Source organism: Pelmatolapia mariae, linkage group LG22 (genome assembly GCF_036321145.2).
Source record: "Pelmatolapia mariae isolate MD_Pm_ZW linkage group LG22, Pm_UMD_F_2, whole genome shotgun sequence".
In the NCBI taxonomy this organism is placed as follows: domain Eukaryota; kingdom Metazoa; phylum Chordata; class Actinopteri; order Cichliformes; family Cichlidae; genus Pelmatolapia; species Pelmatolapia mariae.
Window position 1 is genome coordinate 5,995,274 of NC_086245.2, and position 22,774 is coordinate 6,018,047.

Here is a 22,774-nt window from a genome sequence, read left to right on the forward strand (position 1 = left end):
TTAAGATTCTCAGTGGAGTGATTGGTAATTATTTTACATTGATATGTGTGGCGAGGGGCGCCGTGATGAAAACAGTATAACAGTCAACTTGTCTACTTTTTTACTACTTTTTTAACATATCACCATTGAATAATGTTCACTTCACAAGTTACTTATAAACATGTTTGTTTCCTGGCATTAGTTTTGTTTTGGGCAACAAATAATAATTCCAGCGAGCCCCCTCTCCCCTCCTCATTTCATGATTTGGGTTGGTCCAGATGTGCGTTCCTCGCTGATGCTAGGGGATGTTAAGAGTCAAGTCTGGGTTTCAAAAAACAAACAGAGACAGATAGTAATTAAACTCACAGCAAAGTCCAAATGAAAGAAGCTGCTTGACTTTCCTAGTGTTGGTTAGCGTACTTCATTTCACCCTATAACCCAATGTGACATTTTTCAGTATCACATGTAATAACCACATCAATAAAAGTAGTAAAATGTAACAGAAAATGCTTTCAGATATCTAATTAATGATTCACAAAATCAAAAAATTATTTATCTAAGCACAATATTGATCCTTAATTATCTTTCTGTGTGAAGTTTACATGTTATCTCAGTGTTTGTGTAGGTTCTCTCCAGGCTTCCTCCCACAGTCCAAAGACATGCACTTAGTGGGGTCATATATATGGGGCGCCGTTTGTAAACTGAAACATGCCGAAATTAATGGCAACATTTTTCACATTTAGCTCTAAATCTTACAAAAACATGTTTTTTCGAGTCATTTTTTACAACATTTAGTAAAATATTTGTAACTTTTTATATTTAAAACAGAATTTTAAATGTTAAATCTAAATGCTAAATGTTAAATCTAAATGTTAAATTTAAATGCTAAATGTTAAATCTAAATATTATATATAAATCTAAATGTTAAATGTTAAATCTAAATATTATATATAAATCTAAATGTTAAATGTTAAATCTAAATATTATATATAAATCTAAATGTTAAATGTTGAATCTAAATGTTACGGGAAACTAAATATTTAGCTAATATGCAAATTTATTGTACGGGTCAACGGAAATACCAAAATAAAAGCTTCAAGAAAACCTCCCGCGCTAAAGTGTGCTGGTCGTGTTCAAGTTGTGTGTCTGCGCTCCTCTCACGGTCACTTTTCACTGCCATGAGCTGCTTCACCAATTCCCTACCAGCATGTCCAGCGATTTAGCTGAAAACATTGGAAGAGCCGTTTTGTCGGCCATCCAACGATTCAGCGGTAGTGCACCCTCAACCTCACAAACGCCGCAGCACTTGGTAAGTTTATTGTATAGCATTTTGGACGGGTTGATAGCAGTGTTAGCAAAACTAGCAAAGCTAAATTACTTAGCTAGTCCTCAATTATTTCATTTGGTAGGCAGCAGACAGAGATCGAACATCATACAACTCTATTTATTTATTTGGTAGGTAACAGTAGTTCTTGATGTAAATGTTTCCTTAGGAATCCAGCAATGCACCTGGACCAAGTAGATCTGCCGTCTCCACTGGGATACCATACCGCTCGGTAGGCCTTCTTACACATATCATTTAGCTGACTGGTTTTGATATACAGTCAGGTTCATAAATATTTTGATACAGACACATTTTCTAATGTTGCTTCTGTACATTACCAGAATGAATTAAAAATGAAACGACTCCAATGCAATTGAAGTGCAGACTTTAAGTTTTAATTCAATGGGCTGGACGAAATGGTTGCATAAAAATGTGAGGGGAAAAAAGTATTTTGTAAACACAATCCTATCATTTCAGAGGCTCTAAAGTAATTAGACAAATTAAATAACTGAAAATAAAATGATCATTTCTATTACTTTATTCAAAACTCTTTGTTGGCAATGACAGCCTGAAGTCTTGAAGTTATGGACACCACCAGATGCTGGCATTCCTCCTTACTAAGGCTCTGCCAGGCCTTTACTGCATTGGCTTTCAGTTGCTGTTTGTTTGTGGGCCTTTCTGTCCTAAATTTAGTCTTCAACAAGTGAAATGTATGCTCAATTGGGTTAAAATCCAGTGACTGACTTGGCCATTCAAGAATATTCTATTTCTTTACTTTAATAAAGTCATGGGGTGCTTGGACTGTATGTTTTGGGTCATCTTCCATCTTTATTATTAAATGCTACCCAATCATTGTGACTACTTTTAGCTGGACTTAAGCAGACAAGTATGTCTCTGAACACATTCAGCTGCTTCAGTCCTGTGTCACATATTCAGTAAACACTACCAGTGCCACTGGCAGCCATGCATGCCCAAACCATCACACTGCCTCTGCCATGTTTTACAGATGATGTGGTATGCTTTGGATCATGAGTCGTTCCATACCTTCTCCATACTTTTTTCTTGCCATCATTCTGGTAGAGGTTGATCTTGGTTTTATCTGTCCAAAGAATGTTTTTCCAAAATTTTGCTGGCTTTTACTAGATGATTTTTTTGTTTTGTTTTTTTGTTAAGTCCATTCTAGCCTTTCTAATCTTGAGGCTTATGAGTGGCTTGCACCTTGCAGTGAACCCTCTGTATTAGGGCCGTTCAATATGATGATATAAAAACATCTATCATTTCATATTATACGCTATCATTTGTTCTGTGGTGTCGCAAAATAAATTTTACGTCAATATTTTTCATTGTTTTGATGGTCACTGTAGTGGCTATATTAATTTCTTAATTTTCTTTTTTCTGTTATGTTCTCTTTGACCGCATGTTGTCTGTTCACAGTAAAATTTTCAAAATGCAAACACTAAGTCTCAAATCAATTCCAGGCCTTTTATCTGCTTAATTGGTAATGACATCATCATTTTAATATGGATACCCTAAATTAAAGCTGAGTCTGCACATCATGTTCATGATATAATTATGATTGGAAAATGTTTCAGTAAACGGGCAACAAAATAAAACTTGTTAGGGTCCAAATACACATTGACCTAACTGCAGGCCTTTTCTACTCTAATTGAGTGCTCAAAGCACTTTATACAACAGATCTCATTTACCCATTCACAGGCACAGATTAATACAAGCACTTTTTCTGTCCAACATTCGCACACAGTCATACTCAGATAAACCCATTGGGAGCTGTAGATTAGAGCACCTGGGGACTGAATCACCAACTTGACCAACAATCACCAAATGCTAATCTACAAGATACAAAAGGTTCAGTTTTCTGTGTAATGGGTAGACAATAGTAAGATGGTCTGAGTCTATTGTAATGCATAGGTGTCTATCTGTATCTGTGTTTGAATTCATTTCAGGTTCCTCTTCCATCAGTTCCTCAAGCTCATGCTACGCGCTAACATTTTGTGAGAAAAAACAAGACCTGCAAACACTATACAAAAGATGTTGTGTGCTTGCCCTTGTCTTCAGCATCAACGTTTCTCATACCGAGAGGAGATTCAAGAGCAAAACTAGCACAAGATGGCCTTATTGGGAAGATCTCCTTTACATCTGACTGGTCTGAAGCACAACTTAGAGAAGAAATAGCAGCAATCTTCAGAAGAACATTTGCACTGTCAACTGGCCAGACATTCCCTTTTGAGTATTTGAGTACAATTAGAGGATGTAAACGACTAATGAAACCAAATGTTTCTAGCAGTTTTCTTTGGGGTGGCCAAGAAGCTGGCTCGATTTGTTCCACCACCTGCCTCTATATAATGGCAGGGATACAAAAACCTGCACAGGTAAACATTTTATATTGCAGTGCAGAAATATTTATTGTCTAAAAAGTGAGTCTGTTCCCTTAACATAATTTTATTAATTGTATTAATTAATATTGCACTTTTAGCAGGTGTAAACAGTTTTTAGTGCAGCCATGTGCCTCTGTGTTAGCAGTAATTTGGTGCAGCTGTATTTGATTTTATGTAGAACGTGCTTTCTTTTCCCTCAGGAGGAACCAGACGAGCTTTCTGATAGTGACTTTGAAAGTCCAGTCTGCCGGAGAAGACGAGGTATGTGACGTGAATGAAAACCTAGTGAGGTTCTAAGCTCAATGACCAGTTAGCTTTTGTTACTGCAGTGAGTAGTAATTCCTGGGAGGTTTGTTTGATGAGAGCATCATTAATTTGTCCGATTTTAATGTTTACGGATTATCACAGGTGATTACAGCCAAGGAGGAATATGTGCCCAACTTTCACTTGAACTAATATAAGGATATATAAAGGCTCTGTTAACATTATGAAGCAAGTCATGCTGACCTTCTTTCCTTTGTTCAGTGCATCATGCGTTGCCTACAGCACCAGGTGAAAGTGAGGCCAAGCATCAGGAAACAGAGGGCTGCATTCAGGAGAGTGAAAATGAGGGACAGGCAGAGGGACAGCAGATGTTTCCATATAATGTGGCAGAATTTGTGTAAGCTGTTGTCTAGGGGTTAAAGAAATCCTTCATTCTAGAAGTTGTTTAGGATATTGTTTTGATGCAGGTTTCCAATTTACATGTTTGGGTTTTTTTTGCTGAATGACTGCAACTTTAGGATTTGCATTTATTAATTTATTTTTTTTAATGATGTAGTGTGAGAATTTCTTCAAGGCTGACATGTTTTATGATTTCTAATATCTCATGTCTACTTAGCCCTATTTTTCTGGAGGAAGATGAAGCTCTTGAAGAGGCAATTCAGCGTAGCCTCCTAGAAGAGTCTGATAGACAAAGTGAAGTTCATATTTCAAGGTAAGATTTGAAAGTAACCTCTGTTTATTGAATATCTTATTTGCATCTTTACTTGCATCATTTTTTTGAAGTTACACAATTACAAAGGTAATTGCTCATTTCTGACTAATTTAATATGGACTATCACAACATAATTATCTGTAACTCTGTGCACTTGAGTCAAATGTATAGCAAATTTCCATTTTTCCCCAAGATCTGTTTGTCATTGTCCCTTTTTTATATAGGTCTTTTAAGAAGCTCAGCAAAGAAGAAATTGAAGGTCTTCTTAGAGCTCATAGTGAGAAAGTCATTACACCAGGAACAAGACAACTCCATATCAGTCGAGCCAATGTGTGGTCGACTGCTTTGCGGCAGTTCAAGAGACCCAAGTTTGCAGAAAGCTGTGAGATGCTTTATGTCACATTTGCAAGCGATGAACATGATACAGAGGAAGATGCTGCTGACCTTGGGGGGCCAAGGCGGGAGTTTTTCCGTTTACTGGTGAAGGCCATCTTTCAGGACAGTGGTGCTTTTGAAGGTAATATGATTTCATAGACAAACTAACTTACTTACTCAAGGCCTAAAGGCTTGTTGACGACACTTGTTTTTATAATGTTACAAACGCAACAACCACCTGATCTGAACATTGTTTGACAGAACATTAACAAGTTAATAAATGACTACAGATAATAAATCTGTTATGTTCTGTGTGTCTGAAACAGTAAAAAAAAAAAAAAAAGTAATACATTTTTGTCTGTCAATCTCAAGATATCAGTTGGCGTCTGCACAGAATATACTTTTTTTGTGTGTTATTTTTCAGCTACACCAAATGGATGCACACTGAAATTTAACATCCTACACTTGCAAAATGGAGTATATCGAACCATTGGCAGGATGTTGTCCACGATAATAGTGCAAGGTGGAGAAGCACCAGCCTTTCTCTCTCCACATGTAAGTAGACTACATTGTGTCAGGAGACATTCTTCAAGTACACCTAACACCGGATGATATAGGTGACCCTGAGTTAAGAGAGAATCTGAAAAAGGTGAATTGCAATATTATAACAAGAATATTGTAATATTTCCTATATTCACAAGTCTTCTGGTCTTCTTTTATAATATATAATAAATACACTTTTGGTTATTAGAGGCAATTCCATGTATTATATTTTCAATTTGTTTCCTTTTTGTTTAAAAAAAAAAAAAAAAAAATTATTGGTGAAATACAGCCAAATAAACCAAAACAAAAACGTTTCGAGTCCAATTAAAATGAAACATCTGCAGTATTTGTGTACACTGGTAAAAAACAAACATTTAAAGTGTTTTTCTTAAATATTTAGGTTGTAAATGCAACAACTCAACATGATTTGGAGAAAGCAGTCAGCTGCTGCGACTCATGGCGATATCAAGTTGAAGGTCTTCCACTCACAGTCACCATGGCCAATAAAGATCTGTTTGTGAAAAATGCAGCTCTATACCTTGCAGTTCTGCAACGGCAAAGCTGTTTCGATCAGCTAACTGATGGCTTGTCCTACTATGGAGTGAGATTTATATTTTTTCTGTATCAATTAGTCATTATTTTATAATAAACATTTAGAGTGAGCTACTTTTTGTATTTAAAACTGGAATTTAACCATTATTTAAACTTTTCTGTCTAGATTTTATCACTCCTGAGAGAGAACCCCAGTTTGTGTGTTCTGCTTGACCTGTTGGGGGAGGACAAAGATCTGACAGCCAGTTTAATTGCTGGGGTTCTCAGGCCAAGCTATTCTGTCCTTGGGAGCAACAGAAGAGTTAGAGAGGAGCTGATGGTGGTCAAATTTCGGGAATTTCTCCAGTGTGTCGAAAGTAAGCAGAAATTCACATATAATGTAGTCTGGCCATGAAACAATTCAGGACACTAAAGTAAAACTTAATTTGTCTTTTTATGTCACATGCACACACAAAACAGGAATAAAGATGTATGAAAGCTTACAACTGACAAGCAAAGCAAAGACAGAACCTCTGTATTTTTTATAAATACATTAGTCATCATTTAGTTGTTAGCTCAAGCTTTAACTATTTTAGTGTCCCCAGGTTAACGGGGGTTTTTCTTTGTTTTTAGATAAAGAGCTGAGAGACGCACTTGGAGAAAGGACTCTTACCAAGGATGAAGAGGCATTTGTGAAGGCTTTGAGGCCTGGTCACATCTTGGCTTTTGCCACCGGGAGCAGCAAGGTTCCAGCCATAGGTTTTCAACCAGCTCCTAAAATAACATTCGTTCATGATGAAAGCAAACATCTCCCGATTGCACACACATGTGCAAATGAGCTTCAGCTTTTTGTGAATGAAACAACAATGGCTGATGATGATGCTTTTCATTACTGCTTCTTAGTAGCACTCATGAATGGAGCTTTATTCAGCACCATCTAAACATGTTCCAAAAAAGTGAAATTAAAATGGTGGGTTTGTTAACTCTAATCCTGTTCATTAATTGTAGTTTCAAGTAACTTTGCTTCATACAAGATAGTTGAAATAAATTCTGACTGCATTTAATGTTGAAATGTTATAATTTTCAAAGCTTCAATAGATTTATAAAAATGCTAACTCTGTATTTTCAACAACAAATCAATAAAGTCACTGGTGTAATACAATTAATAATTTTATTAAGCTTTTTCTTTTTTTAAACAAGGACATTTCAAAACAGTTTATGCACAGAGTATACTAAACATGCTTTGTAGAACAAGCCAGGATTACTTAGACATCTAACAGCAACATTTATTAAGACTATTGCAACTTTACAATGATTAGCACAATACTGTAGATAATCTTGTGAATTGATTTAAAGACTGACTGTTCCATGTTGATAATTTTCACTGTTATACTGTATTACACTGTTACAGTGTGAATTTGATGGCTTTACTGCAATCTGAATAACTGTTTTTACCCATAAACCAAAAGTGGTTGTAGCCTTCTGAATAGCCTATGAGTCACTATCAGTCATTAACTTTGAGTCCTTATGTGGCAGGAGGTATCACTGCTAGAGGGGCGGGGGCTTCTGCAGTAGTACAAAAAACACATTTGCTGTACAGCATTTAAGAATACTAAGTGTCATCACTCTTTAGAACATCACTGGTATCCTGTGGTTGAGGTCACACATTTACAAGTTTGTTAAAAATATACTGCTGTGTTCGTTGAAACAATGTTTTACCATTATTGTTGTCTTCTTCAAAAGGGTGAATCAGGGGCGATTCTAGGATCAGAGCTTTGGGGGTGAGAGCTGCCCAGCCAGGCAAAATAAACTTTACACATCACGATGAGACTTTTTCCCTGCCTCTGTCAGTCCCTGCATCCTTAAATGTCTCCAGTTGTCCCGAGTTCTCTATGACTGTCTCCTTGGTGCATTTAAACCCCTGTTCCTCTCTGTCCTCGCTGTGTGTTGTCTTCGTCTCTGTTATCAGTCATCATAACTTTACCATCTCTGTGCAAGTCTGTAAATTTCTTTATTAAATCATAAGATTCTTAAATTCATCAAGTCTCTCTGTGCCTGGTCCTCGTCACAAAACATGACATCACTGTTTTGTACATTTTAACACAATTTAATCCCCACATTTGTGAAAGAAAAACAAAACACTTTTTTTAAAAGTCTGTAACAAAACCATCAAATCTGATGAAGGTTATTTAAATGCTGCAAAAGAAGAATGGATTTGAATAAAAAAAATACATATTCTAATCTTAATTACTGGGGGAGAATAATGAATGATGCTCATAGTGAGTAAGAAGTAAACTGAGTGCATTTGGACAGAGATTCACTTTTAATGAGTATGTATAATATAATACAGATACATAAAAAAAATACTCCCAAAACAGAATAAGTTATTACAAATAAATTATTACAAAATATTAATAAAAAATATAAAAATGGAGGTAACTTTGCCTGTGGTAGAATGTATACAATGTATGAAAAAATCTTTACTGCAGATACTAATTTGACTAATTTAATAATACTAATTTTGTGTTGTAAGATTTATGGGTTTCATGCTTTCATAGTGGTACTTGGGAGAGCTTGACATTTTCTCAGGTGGTTCACACTGTAAAAAGTTTGAGAAACACTGATAAGGTAAGTGCATGTGTGCTTTTGGAAAACATTTAAAGCTGCTGTACAGAATCTTTGAAACAAGCTAGCTTAAAACAGTTTTAGAATATGAACAGAGCACTCTGCTTCTCTTTACAGCTCCTCACTCCACCAGGGCACCATTTGGCACTTTCTGATAGTGTGCAAATGTGGTGCACGTACTGCAGCAGTCATACAGACAACTGGACGGTCCAAAAGTTGGCCTACCTATTACTGGCTGGGGTTTTAGTAGAGTTGTAGCTGAACCACATAAAAATATATCATGAATTTTAATCTCCCCAATCAATTATAATGTTATGTTGGAATGTTGTTAAAGAGGGTCAAAAATGTTACAACCCAGTTTGTTTTGTAGATTCTGTATAGCAGCTTTAATATAGGGAGAACACAACTTCCAGACTGTATGAGTAAAATCAGGTTTTTTCTCTTCGTCAGTTTAATAGTTTCTGTTTTGCCTGTCACTGTTCCCTGTCTGTTTTCTTACCTGGTTCTTCCTGACCTTGTACTTTCTCCTCACGTTCCCCTCTTTCCTCTCTCCCTCTTTGGACTGACAATCATACACAAATAGATTGTATTCAATTAGATGAAAAAATTACATTAATATGAAAAAAATACTATTAAGATCACTAATGAAAAGTCCTCTCTCAGTGTACTTTCAACCAAAAGGCAAATAACCAAACCACATGAACATCTAATAAAAGATATAAATATTGAAACACTGATCCAACATTATCCTTTATTGATGGATCATTTGTTCTTACACTTTTACCTGAATGTGGCTCCTTTTTTTGAGAAAAACTTCCTTATATCCATTATGAACCTGGCTGTCTCTGTACACAAACACACACACATACAACAGGAGTTATAAGGTTAATGGGCATTCAGTCAGTTAGCTAGTTAGTATCCATTTCAAACAGGACAGTGGTAACATCAGTAGGCTACGGACAATTTTAAGTTTTAGATTTTAAATAGGCTGTATACATTTCAGTGGGAGCAACAGGACGGTCAAATGTCGCTGATTTTACTACAGAGCAGGACAAACTGTGGGGTAGCAAACATCGTCGGAAAACACGTTTTCAACACTGCAGGTTACCTGGGTGTAAGGTTTTTCAGTTAAAAAGAAACATGGCTCCTACCTAACTATATACAGAGTAACTGAAGGTTAAATGCAGCTAATATGTCCTGTTTTATGCCAGGCACTTACACCTCCGCTCTGCTGTGTCTCAGCCACCATCGCTCTGGCAGCAAGGGTGCTAGAGCCAGAAAAGGGGAGAGCCGAGCTGGAACAAACCATTTTTTTGGGGGGGGAATCTATACTTGTTGTTGAAATGTTACGTCTCAACCAAGTACTGTATGCTTTTTATATTTTTAGTAGTGTGTCACAAAAACAGCAAATATTGTCAAAAAAAAGTAAGAAATCTTTGGGGGTGCTTTGATTCATTTTGATTCAAAATGGGCTAAAATCGCCCCTGGGGTGAATGCTTGTATATAGCTCTTGCAAATCGCTGTCATTTAATGGGACAAACCTACTTTGAGAGTTTGACAAGGAGGGTATGGAGACCTCTGCTGTAGAAAGTTCTGGGTTGTGACAATGAAACACATGAGTTCTGCAGGCAAAAAGCTGGATGGGAGTTCTATTACCTTCAGTGGAAATAGAGTGATTGTTATATCCAGCTTTGAATTCCTTCAAAGTGCGGTTGATTCGTGGTAGAAACACATAATGAAGGCAAAATAGGTCTGTTGCATTTTCTAAGTCTAGGATACCAAGTGATTCCAATTCATAAAATATAGGTGCATAAATGCGGCTACAGTTATTGTTTAAGTCTCGGTTGAAACGCTCAATCCTCTGGTTGTGCACAGAACTTCCAATTAAGACAGAGCTTTCACCCCTGCTTGCTCGCATGTCCTCCCAAATCTGAGCGTTCTCTCCTCCATGATCAGTCCTGATATGCAGGGGTCTGTCAAATTGTCCAATAGCTGCAGTAAAGAGAGCTTTCACAGTCTCAGCTCGATTATTGCTGGAGCACTGAAGAAACATCAACATCCTGCTGTATCCATCTATTGCACCATGAACAACAAACTTCCAACGAATCAGCTTGTGATTTCCATCTATGTGCCATATGAAATTTGGATGAGGCACAGAATATACTCACCGAGCAACTGCAGTTCTTCTCCTGGATAGAACACCAGCCGAGTCCACCCTCCGCAGTGACTCTCTTACACGCCATCTTTGAACCACTATGTTTTTGGAACGCAGATGACCCATCAGCATCACTTCTCCAACATTTGGATGTTCAGTTTTTATCTGGGACACTATCTTATCTAACTCATGGTCACTTATTACATTGAATTTTGACACTGAGATATTATAGTCTTGCAGTAACTTATACAGAGTGGGCCTGGAGATGGAAAGGATTGATGCAGCTTCAGTAAAAGATGTTTTCAGGGAAAGAACATTTTCCAATTCCTCTTTGGAAATCTGAAGCCTTCCTTGGTAACCATCCTAGAACACGGCACAGATAATCTCAATTAGCACAATTCTATAACAAAAGATGGGTAATTTGAGGCAATTACATTGTGACAGATTAGCTAGAGAGTAATATTTTATCAATAGTTTTAAAATATTAAAGTGAGCAATCAAAAGACACTTCACAGCAAAAACAGTAATAAAATATGACGTAAAACTTGTGAATGTTGTTGGTGGTGATGTGACACTGCTAATGATGGACCCCTAAGAAGATGAAATGTATGTAGAATCAGAATCATTACTTTGACAGGATTTAATTTAAGGTGACATATTACATCAAAGAAAAAACAAAAACCAGTCAGCTAAATGATATGTGTAAGAAGGCCTACCGAGCGGTACGGTATCCCAGTGGAGACGGCAGGTCTACTTGGTCCAGGTGCATTGCTGGATTCCTAAGGAAACATTTACATCAAGAACGACTGTTACCTACCAAATAAATAAATAGAGTTGTATGATGTTCGATCTCTGTCTGCTGCCTACCAAATGAAATAATTGAGGACTAGCTAAGTAATTTAGCTTTGCTAGTTTTGCTAATGTTAGAGTGAATTGTTAAATGTTTGTCATTTCTATGCTTGCCAACTCTGATGAAAGGGATTCCACTGTCCTTCCCCCCAGATTCTCGAGGTTCTGGTTGGGGGGGGGCTGTAATGTTTTATTGCAGATACATCCTATCTGGAAGATCTGCTTCTTTTGATGTAAGCTTCCTGCGTTTACGACCCTTTGGTCAGCAGGAGGTCTCACACACACACACACACACACACACACACACACACACACACACACACACACATACACACACACACACACACACATTCTTACTTACATACAGAAGTTCACACACAATGCCTTGTCTTAGAAACTATGTGGGCGTTACTTTTTGTGTGAACTGTCTCTCAATAAAAGGCAGCAGGAGGAGGCCATCGTCGGGGTCATTTTCGTGCTGGACACAGATGAGGCCTCCCTTGCGCAAGTAATCGATCGAACGCTGTTGCCTTGTTTTCTTTCATGATGAATAAGTCTCTAGAACTAGCGGGGTTTGTGGGAACAGACCCAACAGCTAACACTGCTATCAACCCGTCCAAAATGCTATACAATAAACTTACCAAGTGCTGCAGCGTTTGTGAGGTTGAGGGTGCACTACCGCTGAATCGTTGGATGGCCAACAAAACGGCTCTTCCAATGTTTTCAGCTAAATCGCTGGACATGCTGGTAGGGAATAGGTGAAGCAGCTCATGGCAGTGAAAAGTGACCGTGAGAGGAGCGCAGACACACAACCTGACCACGACCGGCACACTTTAGCGCGGGAGGTTTTCTTGAAGCTTTTATTTTGGTATTTCCGTTGACCCGTACAATAAATTTGCATATTAGCTAAATATTTAGTTTCCCGTAACATTTAGATTCAACATTTAACATTTAGATTTATATATAATATTTAGATTTAACATTTAACATTTAGATTTATATATAATATTTAGATTTAACATTTAGCATTTAGATTTAACATTTAGCATTTAGATTTAACATTTAAAATTCTGTTTTAAATATAAAAAGTTACAAATATTTTACTAAATGTTATAAAAAATGACTCGAAAAAACATGTTTTTGTAAGATTTAGAGCTAAATGTGGAAAAATGTTGCCGTTAATTTCGGCATGTTTCAGTTTACAAACGGCGCCCCATAAACTTTTCACTTTCATGTAAGTTCTGATGTTTAGTGGTTAATTACAACTGTAATTGGGCCATCCTCTTCTTCTGTAGTTGATGTTAGTCTGTAGTCGAGTGTCTACTGCAGTGGCAGTGAGCTTTAGGGCAGTTAACTCAATCCAATGTAGCACTTTCTCAAGTCAGGCATTGTCTTGTTCCATGGTTCTATTTTCCGGATGTGTAATTGCTGTGTAAGAAACTCAACACATGTGAAAAAATGGAGATGACATTAAACAATGATCAGCTGATCCTGATTTTACTAAACAGAAAAAGGAAGAAACATCCCATTCCCAATATTAGGCAGCAGCAGTGAGAATTTCATGGTTTAATCCAGGAGTTGAAGTAGTTGTATAAATCAGGACGACTGCTTTCTGACATATTTCAGGATATCATAGGGACAGTTTAAGCTCTTGTTAGCAGAGTTGGGACCACATGTGAGGAGGAAGAGAAGTAATTTCAGAGAGCTGATTGTGAGCTTTTCCAGACACAACAACAGTCAAATGTTCCGCCTTCGTACATGCTTTTATTGTGTCACCACTAGATGTGTGGAAAAACCGAAACTGATCTGAAAAAATAAAAACCAAAAATTTGTCTTGTGTAATTATGCATTTGGTGTGCATAACTGCATAAAGAATGTGTGAGCCCACAAGATATTTTTTACATATTAAATATTTGCACGTTTGACACATCTGCTGTGCAAAGGCCTTAAGATGGGTAACTCCGTTTTCAGTACCAGAACAGCAGCGTTCGTTCAAACTCTGAATACCTTCACCCTGAGTTAAGAGTAGATAAACCAAACTTGGTGATTTCTTGAGTGTTTTCTCAAACAGTTGCAGATCCTTTACTTACATAAACATACTAATACAGCAGTCTGCAGCGATCACATCAGTCAATCAGACTGTTTGTTTTTTTTGTATCCCTGGACAATATTTCCACCAGGATTCCAGATTCAGGGATAGAGAACACAGGCCAAAATCACACAAACAGTAGTAAAGCATAGTGTCATCAATCTGTTTGAGTATTGCACCACCATTACAAGTTACATTACAATTCTGCATTTTATTTTTAACCACCTCTGTCAGGCTAGTTTGAGCTGTAATTATAGCTGTAATAGGGCAAAATGCAAACTTTTGCTTTCCAGTTGCAGGTGATTCAACGTGATTCAAGCTGTTTGTGCAAAAACGGAGTGTGACGAATCAAATTAAGTTCTGCTGTCCAAAGGTGATGTAGAGGGAGTGACTCGGTGACTCACCTCATTAAAGATTTTATTGAATACAGATTTGACTGGGCCAGCGGGAGAGGCAAAGCAAAAAGTTCCTTATGAATTCCTTTTTCTGTTCATTTCATAGCCGTTAGTGTTTGATTCAGATTTGTGTATGTGTGCGTCAGGAGTAATATAGCTCTGCAAAGTGTGAAATGGAGAATATTGAGTGGTGCTCTCACTTATTTGGCCAGCATGCCTTCTGATACTCTGCACTTGAGACTGAAGAAAATCAAAAAATAATTAAATAAACTTAAAAGGCTAATGGCCAAAAAACAAACGACGCTTCTGGACTCACTTCATATTTCCTTTTTGCATGATAGAGCGTTAGCTGCCATCTGCAGACGGCAAGGCAAATTGTGTTAACAGACAGGGGTTTTTGGAGGTATTCCCGGGCCCATTTAGTAATGTCAGCGACACAGTTATACTGATGAGTGATGAGTGAATACACAAGCATGAGCCATTTCTTATGAAGTGCTAAAAATTAAAATATATCCAGAGTAGTATATTCACTTTAATCTATCAAGTTAAAATAGAAAGTTGTCCCTAGATGTTAAGGCTTTCCCTAATAAACACCTTTAGCCTCCAGAGCTTCAGCAGAGATCAACGACTATATAAAAGACAGATGACTTGGCTCGACTTCCTCCCATTGTACAGAAATGAGTGTAGAACTGGGACATCTGGGTTTCCACCTTATACCTGCCTTTTTGTTTGTTTGTTTGTTTGCTGGGACTTGAACACACTTACATTTGTACATCTGTGCGAAGCTGGCAGTGTTAAATTTTCCTCAAAACCTCAGTGTGGGCATGAGAGGTGACTGGTGCACACCCATTTCAGGTTTTTGATCCTTAAAGGAAAGAGAGAGAATTTACATGTAATTTTAAACATTTGTTTGTACAGAAAGGTTTTTGAAAGAGATTTTTCTCATTTCTGAACTTAATACATTGTGAGTAAATGATCAGGATTTATTATTATTATTATTTTTATTATTATTATTATTATTATTCCAATATTAGTTTGACAAGATGGACAAACCAAACAGTTTATGAAAAGTGTGATGGAGACCTTTGCTTTGTGTTCGACACATTGTCCTCAGATAAAGCACAGAGGCTCTGGACTTTTACATATTGATGTTATATTCAGTCCTGTAGAAAGTTACACAGTTATGGCAGTGCACTAGTAAACACTAGTGTTTATTGATGATGTGACACAGGACAGAAGCAGCTGAATGATTTCTGAGGTGTTTAGAGACACACTGTCTGCTCAAATCCAGCTTAACCAATAATCTGGTATTTGATAATACAGATGGAAAACATGTAGCCAAAGCAAACAAACAAAAACTTTCCTTGCGATATCATGTTGTTTATTACATATGTTGTCACATTTGAAACATTGGGCATTTTTGGCAACTTTTTGTTAAAAATTAATTTTACATAACAAAAGAGTTTTGTCCATAACATTTTGCAATTACAGAACGTGTTTGTACCGTTTTTCCTTTAAGAAACGTATGTATCCAATATGATACAAATGGCATTCAAGGCTTAAAGCAAAGTGGAATATTCTTGAATGGCCAAGTCAGTCACCTGATTTTAACGCAATTCAGCATGCATTTCACTTGTTGAAGACTAAACTTCTGACAGAAAGGCCTACAAACAAACAGCACCTAAAAGCTGCTGCAGTAAAGGCCTTGCAGAACACTAAAAAAGAAGGAATCCGGGCAACACGCACACAACACGCAGCACCTCCATAAACAACCCGTTCTCACTCCCAAATCGTAACATTTTACGCTAGGTGACAAATCGTCAACATATTACGTTTTCGGGCACCCAAGGCGTTCCTACGTCACGACATCGGAAAACTGCGGACACATGAGAACCGTTTGGACTCAATCTACACATCTTCGCTTTTTCCCTTAAAATGCTTTAGAAAACACTATTTCACCTCATTAAAGTGCTGGTTAAGGTTAGGAATAAGGTTATGGTTAGGTTTAGCGATAAGGTTAGGTTTAGGCTTAGGTATACGGTTATGGTTAGGTTTAGGCATAAGGTTATGGTTAGGTTTAGGGATAAGGTTAGGTTTAGGCGTAGGGATACGCTTATGGTTAAGGTTAGGAATAAGGTTATGGTTAGGCATAAGGTTATGGTTAAGGTTAGGCATAAGGTTATGGTTAGGCTTAGTGATAAGGTTCAGTTTAGGGCTGCAGTACAGGGCTGGAAACCGCCGCGTACCATAACAACGTGGAAGGTCACCTTTCGCGTTCCTCAGGAACGCCGCAGGACGTGACAAAACGTCGGGATGTTACGCCTCGGGAGTGAGAAAGCAGACTGTACTTCCTCAGGAGACTGAGGTCCTTCAACGTCTGCAGGAAGCTCCTGAGGATGTTTTACCAGTCGGTGGTTGCCGGAGTACTATTCTATGCTGTGGTGTGCTGGGCAGTGTTGGGTGTAACGCGTTACTGTAATTAAAATACTTTTCCACTGAAAAAGTAGAGTAACTAATTACTGTTCATTTTTAGGTATTTTAATTACAGTTACTTACAATGTACTTGCGTTACATTGTAAAATAATTAAACTCGCTGAATATCATTATTTAATTTCATTAATTTATCTTCTAAACGTAGAAGTAAACTCCGCCGCTTTAACATCGCTGTAGTGCAGCTGCACGTCATTTCGCGCCAGTTTGCTGCATAGTCGTATTCTAAAGCGGAAGATGTCGGACTCGGCTGAAGCGTGTGGCTGTTTTACGAAATGGACATATTCCCGACTCTTCACTTTTCTGAAACAAGCAGACAAGAATATTACAGTAATATGTGAGCTATGTGCTGGGGAGAAAAAGCTATCGGCTGCTGTTAATAGCGCGAGTAATCTACTGAAGCGCCTGACACAGAGCATAGACGAACACTTCTGAGTGATCCTTGTTCATCATCCATGGATAACACCGCAGCAACTCCTGCTAAGCAGCAAAACGTGATTTTACTTCAGCAGCACAGAAAGCGTCTGAAGGTGAGCTTAAAACATGATTGCAGGCTACATAGCTGGACTGGCCATCGGGCATACCGGGCATTTGCCCGGTGGGCCGATGGTGATCTCCCTCTGTTTCTACTTCAATCATGAAACTGATCAGTGATCAGCTGATCGGCTTTTCTCTCTTGTTTGTTTATCGCTCTGAATCTTACAACAAACGTTTTCATCTGATGTAAAATGTATAGAAATCCATTATTGTACATAGTAATTTTTTAGGGTCCCATCATAATTTCTTCAGAAGTAGCTAAGTACTGTTTATGATGCCAGCATTTTCCCACATTTTCTAGATTCTGTACCGGTACTGTGTGTGAAATGCCATCAAAAAGTCAATTAAGTTTTTCTTTCTCACCTGTCTTTCTGTCTCCTTTCACTTTTTAAAGGTTGCCATGTTAGAAAAAATATTTTGCCCTGCCATGCTGTTTATTGATGTGGCAAATGAATGGTTTATGAAAATATATCTAAATCTGTCATCAGTAATCAGTAATGATCATGTCTCACCTCTAGTCTTCTCTGTCTTACTTTCAGGTTTTCACTATGTGTTGTAGATAGTTCAGAAGGTTAACTCGACCAATACCAGAATAGGGAGGATGGTGTAGGTTTAAGTTTATTAGATTGATACATTTATACCAACAAGACAGTGTACATCACTGTGACAACAGCGTTTGTTTTCATTCAAAGGCTTTATGGCTTTTCCTATAATACCTGGTGGGCCGGTCTCTAGTCAAAATGCCCCGGCCGATTTTTTTTGTCCCAGTCCAGCCCTGCCAGGCTACATTGTGGAACAGATGCTACCGCTGCGTACTGTAGCGTGTCCGTCTTTAAAAAAATTTATTTATTATTTAAAGAGTTTAATTTCTATTGTTTGTCCACTCAAGGTTTATATGGATTTTAAGAAGTATTTAGTTAAATACTTATGTAGTAATTAAGTTACTTTTCTGAAACAGTAATTAGATAAGTATTTTAAATACAATATTGACTAAGTAATTAGTAATAGTAATTAATTACTTTTTTAAAGTAACTTACCCAACACTGGTGCTGGGGGAGCAGCACAGAAACGAAGGACGTGTCCAGGCTGGAAAAACTAATCAGGAAGGCTGGCTCTGTGGTCGGCATGAAGCTGGACACTCTGGTGACAGTGGCAGAGAAGAGGACACGAAAGAAACGGTTGGACATTATGGACAATGCCGGGCATCCTCTGCACATGGTCATAAACAACCAGAGGAGTCTGTTCAGCGACAGGTTGCTTCTCCCAAAGTCTAGAAACAAAAGACTTAAAAACTCCTTTGTCCCACACGCCATCAAACTGTTTAACTCCTCGCTGGAGGGGAGAGGGAGGACAAAGGAGGGCGGGAACAACTGAGCTGTAGTGCTTTTTAACTGTGCAATTTTTTTTTTTTACATTCAACTGTGCAACAATCACTGTGCAATAGACTCACAATAGTTGAAATGTGTAATTCACTCATATTCCTATTGATCCTATTTATCCTTATTATATATTCTGTCTGTATGTATATATGTGTATATGTGTAAATATGCTACATTTATGCTAATATTTGTACTCTCTCATTTCCCTTTATTTGGTATTCCAACTCTTTAACATGCAACTTCCTTCGGTGTTGTGCTACTGGAAACTGAATCTCCCGGAGGAACCCACCAAAGGGATTAATCAAGTTTTAGCTAATCTAATCTAATCTAATCTAATCTAATCTAATCTAATCTAATGATGTCCATGAGTTCAAGACTTCTGGCTGTCACTGCCAACAAAGGGGTTTCAACCAAGTATTAGAAATGAACATTTTATTTTCAGTTATTTAATTTGTCCAAATACCTTTGAGCCTCTGTCTGTTAGCAGAACAATGCAAAGAATCCTGGATTAAAGTTTTTAGTTTAATATACAAGTGAAGACCTTTTGACCTTACATCAGGTTTTATTATATCAGGTTATACACAGTTTATGCTGAAAAAGTGGAATAACCTAACACAAATTTTGACTTAAGCAGCCAAATGTGCGTAGTTAGTTTCGGCACATCAGTGCTGGGCTTTACTGTTTTAATCCAGTTTCTTTTATTTTGTGGACATTAGCTGTGTTAGTAACAAACTGAGATATCAAAAACTGGAACTGATTTTACAGTACGTGATAGAAGAATACTGTGAGAACATTTTCAATCACAATGCAGAAACTCCAGCAGCACTTAAAGGGAAGAGGAACAACTTTATTGACTGACCAACGGGTTTCGGCTTGTGGCCTTCATCAGGGTCATAGTAACACATAGTAACAGTGTGCTTACGCTAAAAACAGGAAACAGAAAAAAATTCAAATTAACCAATCACATCTTCATGGATAGACCAGCTGACATATAACGGGTTAGTATTGGTTAACTGGTTAAGTCACGCCCAAGTAAATACTGGACTAGGTCATTAGTGATGAAGACGGGGGTGAGGAGACATAATTCCCACCTGTCTTAAAATACATGCATGAGATACATAAAAGAATATTAGAAAATATGATTACAAAAAACATTTAACATTTTCAATCCTCAGAAATTCATCTTCAGCTAAAACTGTTAAATGTGCCATTAATGAGGGATTAATGAAGTGCAAGGTCGTTTGATTTGGTGTTACTGTCCTCACTGATGTGGAGACACTGAAACATGCTGCTGTTTGCACTAGAGGTGGACCGGTCGACATTTGGATCGATATCAGTATTAGATCAATACTAATGCAAATGGATCCATGCTTTGTTTCTATCCTTATAGTATAAATGTTAATTATATTTATTAATGTTATCATTGTTTTAAATGAAAAAATATGTGTCAAACATGGACTATGAAAAATGTATTCTTTATATTTTATAGCACATTTAAACAGAAGCTCAGAAGGCAGACACATTTACATTCCAGCTGATTTTAATTAACTTTCAAGCTCACAGTAATTTCTCTAGTCAGGGTAAATTCATTCATATGCATTGACCAGTTAATGAGCATGGCTTTCCTCAACAGCTCGTCTTAGCTAATGACGTCAGTTACAGCTTACTAACACATTTAATTTACTGAAAAAGTGCGGCGGGGCCTCGGGTTTTTTCTGGGGTTTACTGAAGAGGCTCTACAGCAGATTGGCTAACATGGAGGAATCAGAGCTTATGACCTGGACGTTTTGGAGATGTTTTAGCTTCATTTTTGGAGAGCTGTCAGATTGCTCATGTTTCTTACAGTCACTTGCTGAGATCAGCAGGCTACTCTCCGTGGTCCTTTCCTTATTCCTTTATAAGGATATGAAAAGTCAATTGTCAAAGCTGACATGGTTTTTACATAAAAACACAATCCCTGTATACCTGCATACATGTTAGAAAGTGGTTTCTAGAAAGTGACATTGTCCACTTAATTACACAATTAATTTCAAATTTTCTGGGATGGCTTATCTGAATTCAAGAATTCATCCAGGCTTAGTTCATTGATCTTGACATATTTTTGTTGGTTGGTTCTGGTTGTAGTCAACATGATCAGCTTTATCATTTACAATGATAAGCTATTCTGACAGCAGTAACAGCTCCTGTTGGCATAAAATAGAAAATCATTATCCACCATCAATTTTCTTCCACTTATCCAGTCACAGGTCTCCTAGTTTGCCATTAGCTTTTTCATACCAAGTTTATGTTCCAGAAACTGAGTCAGTGCATTTTGAATAACACCTATTACTCAACTTTATCTTAACATTACTACCATAGCACTCGCTAGTTAAACTTCTCAAAAGCATTTGATAAAAGTAGAAAAGCTATTATCATAACTACTAAAATACTTTGAAAACTCCTAATTTAGTTCACTAGCCAGAAATAAACATATTATACCCAGTAAATGTTTCTTACAAATCTAACTGATTAACGTCATTTTGACTTTGCATCCTGAGTCTTATGAGAAAGGAGACCCCGTTTTTGTTAGACTAGCCAGCAAAGCCGAGCGGTTCTTGGGTGCCTGATCTTGTCTAATATTAGGGAGGTCAGCTGCTTCTGTTACTCTGTGATGGACGTGCAGGTAGCCGAGATGTGTGGCCTCGGGTCTTCTGTATTCTTGGGGGCTCCTGTTTTACTTTCAAAGTAAAACAGGAAACGTAACACAGTGACAGAAACCAGAAGACTAAGAACTCTAACATTGAACCCAAAAGACTAGGAATGACAAATAATGACAAAATCAAAGTTCAATCATCGTAGTCTAAGGAGCTTGGAAAGAAAAGCGTCTGGACTCCTTTAAGTTGCTTGAAGACATTTCACCTCTCATCCGAGAAGCTTCTTCAGTTCTAGGGTCAAATGGTGGAGAGTCCCAGATTTAAGCCCTGTGGGAGTATCCCCCCGAGAGGGGACAAAGGACCTCCTAATGATCCTCTACCTAATCACATGAGCCAAGGTGTGAAAGTGGGTGTGGGTCACCATCAGCCAGGGTTTCGGGTGAGCTCATTGTGAAACCTGGCCCCACCTTATCATGTGATTTCCTGAGGTCAGATGGTCCAGGATGTGAGTGGGCGTTAAGGCGTCTGGGAAGGGAACTCAAAACTGGATTATAGATGGCAGATAGTTGGTGTCGTAAACCCCCGCCTCTGTTCAAAGATGGTCGCTCACAGTGGACATAGATGGCCTCTTTCACTCCTCTTTCAAACCATCTGTCCTCTCTGTCCAGAATGTGAACATTGGCATCCTCGAAAGAGTGACCTTTATCCTTAAGATGCAGATGGACTGCTGAGTCTTGTCCTGTGGAGGTGGCTCTTCTATGTTGTACCATGCGCTTGTGAAGTGGCTGTTTGGTCTCTCCAATGTAGAGGTAGGTAGGTAGAGGATCATTAGGGGGTCCATTGTCCCCTCTCGGGGGGTTACTTCCACAGGGCTTAAATCTGGAATTCTCCACCATTTGACCTTAGAACTGAAGAAGCTTCTCAGATGACAGGTGAAACGTCTTCAAGTAACTTAAAGAAGTCCAGACGCTTTTCTTTCCAAGCTCCTTAGACTACAATGACCTGGATGACTGAGAACCTTCACATTCAATCATAATGCAAACAAACAAATACAAACAAATATATAACACGATTGTGAGCACAAAAAGATAGAAGGTGTGAATAATAATAATATATTTTTTAATACTATCAGTGTTTTCATTTTTATTAAATGGTTTATCAACTCCGTGACCTTTACACAACAGCACTACAACCTCACCGCTTTCTAAGCTGATCCAATCAAACTTCATGACAGCCAGTTACTGTAAGACAAATGGTGGAGAGGCAGGGCTCCAGGGCTGGACTAGGCCAAAAAAAAATAGGCCTAGCACGTTTGGTCCACCATAATAGCTAACACATTTTTTAAAGTTAATTTCTTTTTATTGTTTTCTATTTGCTTTTCAGCTGCACCTTTCGCCATTTCTTCCGGACTAAACCGTTTCTACAAGCTGCGTGAGCTCACAGCGAAGGTAGAGGAGGAGCAGGGCGCATGAAGAGATTTGATTGGGCAATCCAGTGT

General features: G+C 37.9%; 1 protein-coding gene across 1 annotated transcript; it reads left to right on the top strand.

The window, feature by feature from the left end:
- Positions 1-1,018: 1,018 nt before the first annotated feature.
- Positions 1,019-7,203, top strand: LOC134632498 (G2/M phase-specific E3 ubiquitin-protein ligase-like). Its single transcript, XM_065470333.1, has 11 exons — positions 1,019-1,288; positions 1,473-1,535; positions 3,268-3,693; positions 3,900-3,960; positions 4,225-4,360; positions 4,580-4,675; positions 4,900-5,192; positions 5,475-5,605; positions 5,994-6,194; positions 6,312-6,501; positions 6,758-7,203. Exons 3-11 carry the CDS (start codon positions 3,586-3,588, stop codon positions 7,063-7,065), a joined length of 1,524 nt encoding a protein of 507 aa, XP_065326405.1. The 5' UTR covers positions 1,019-1,288; positions 1,473-1,535; positions 3,268-3,585; the 3' UTR covers positions 7,066-7,203.
- The last annotated feature ends 15,571 nt before the right edge of the window (positions 7,204-22,774 follow it).

Coding starts and splice junctions, on each gene's coding strand:
- LOC134632498 (XM_065470333.1), top strand. CDS start 3,586: ATGAAACCAAATGTTTCTAGCAGTTTTCTTTGGGGTGGCCAAGAAGCT. Junction 3,961..4,224: donor AGTCTGCCGGAGAAGACGAG/GTATGTGACGTG, acceptor TCCTTTGTTCAG/TGCATCATGCGTTGCCTACA. Junction 5,606..5,993: donor CAGCCTTTCTCTCTCCACAT/GTAAGTAGACTA, acceptor TTAAATATTTAG/GTTGTAAATGCAACAACTCA.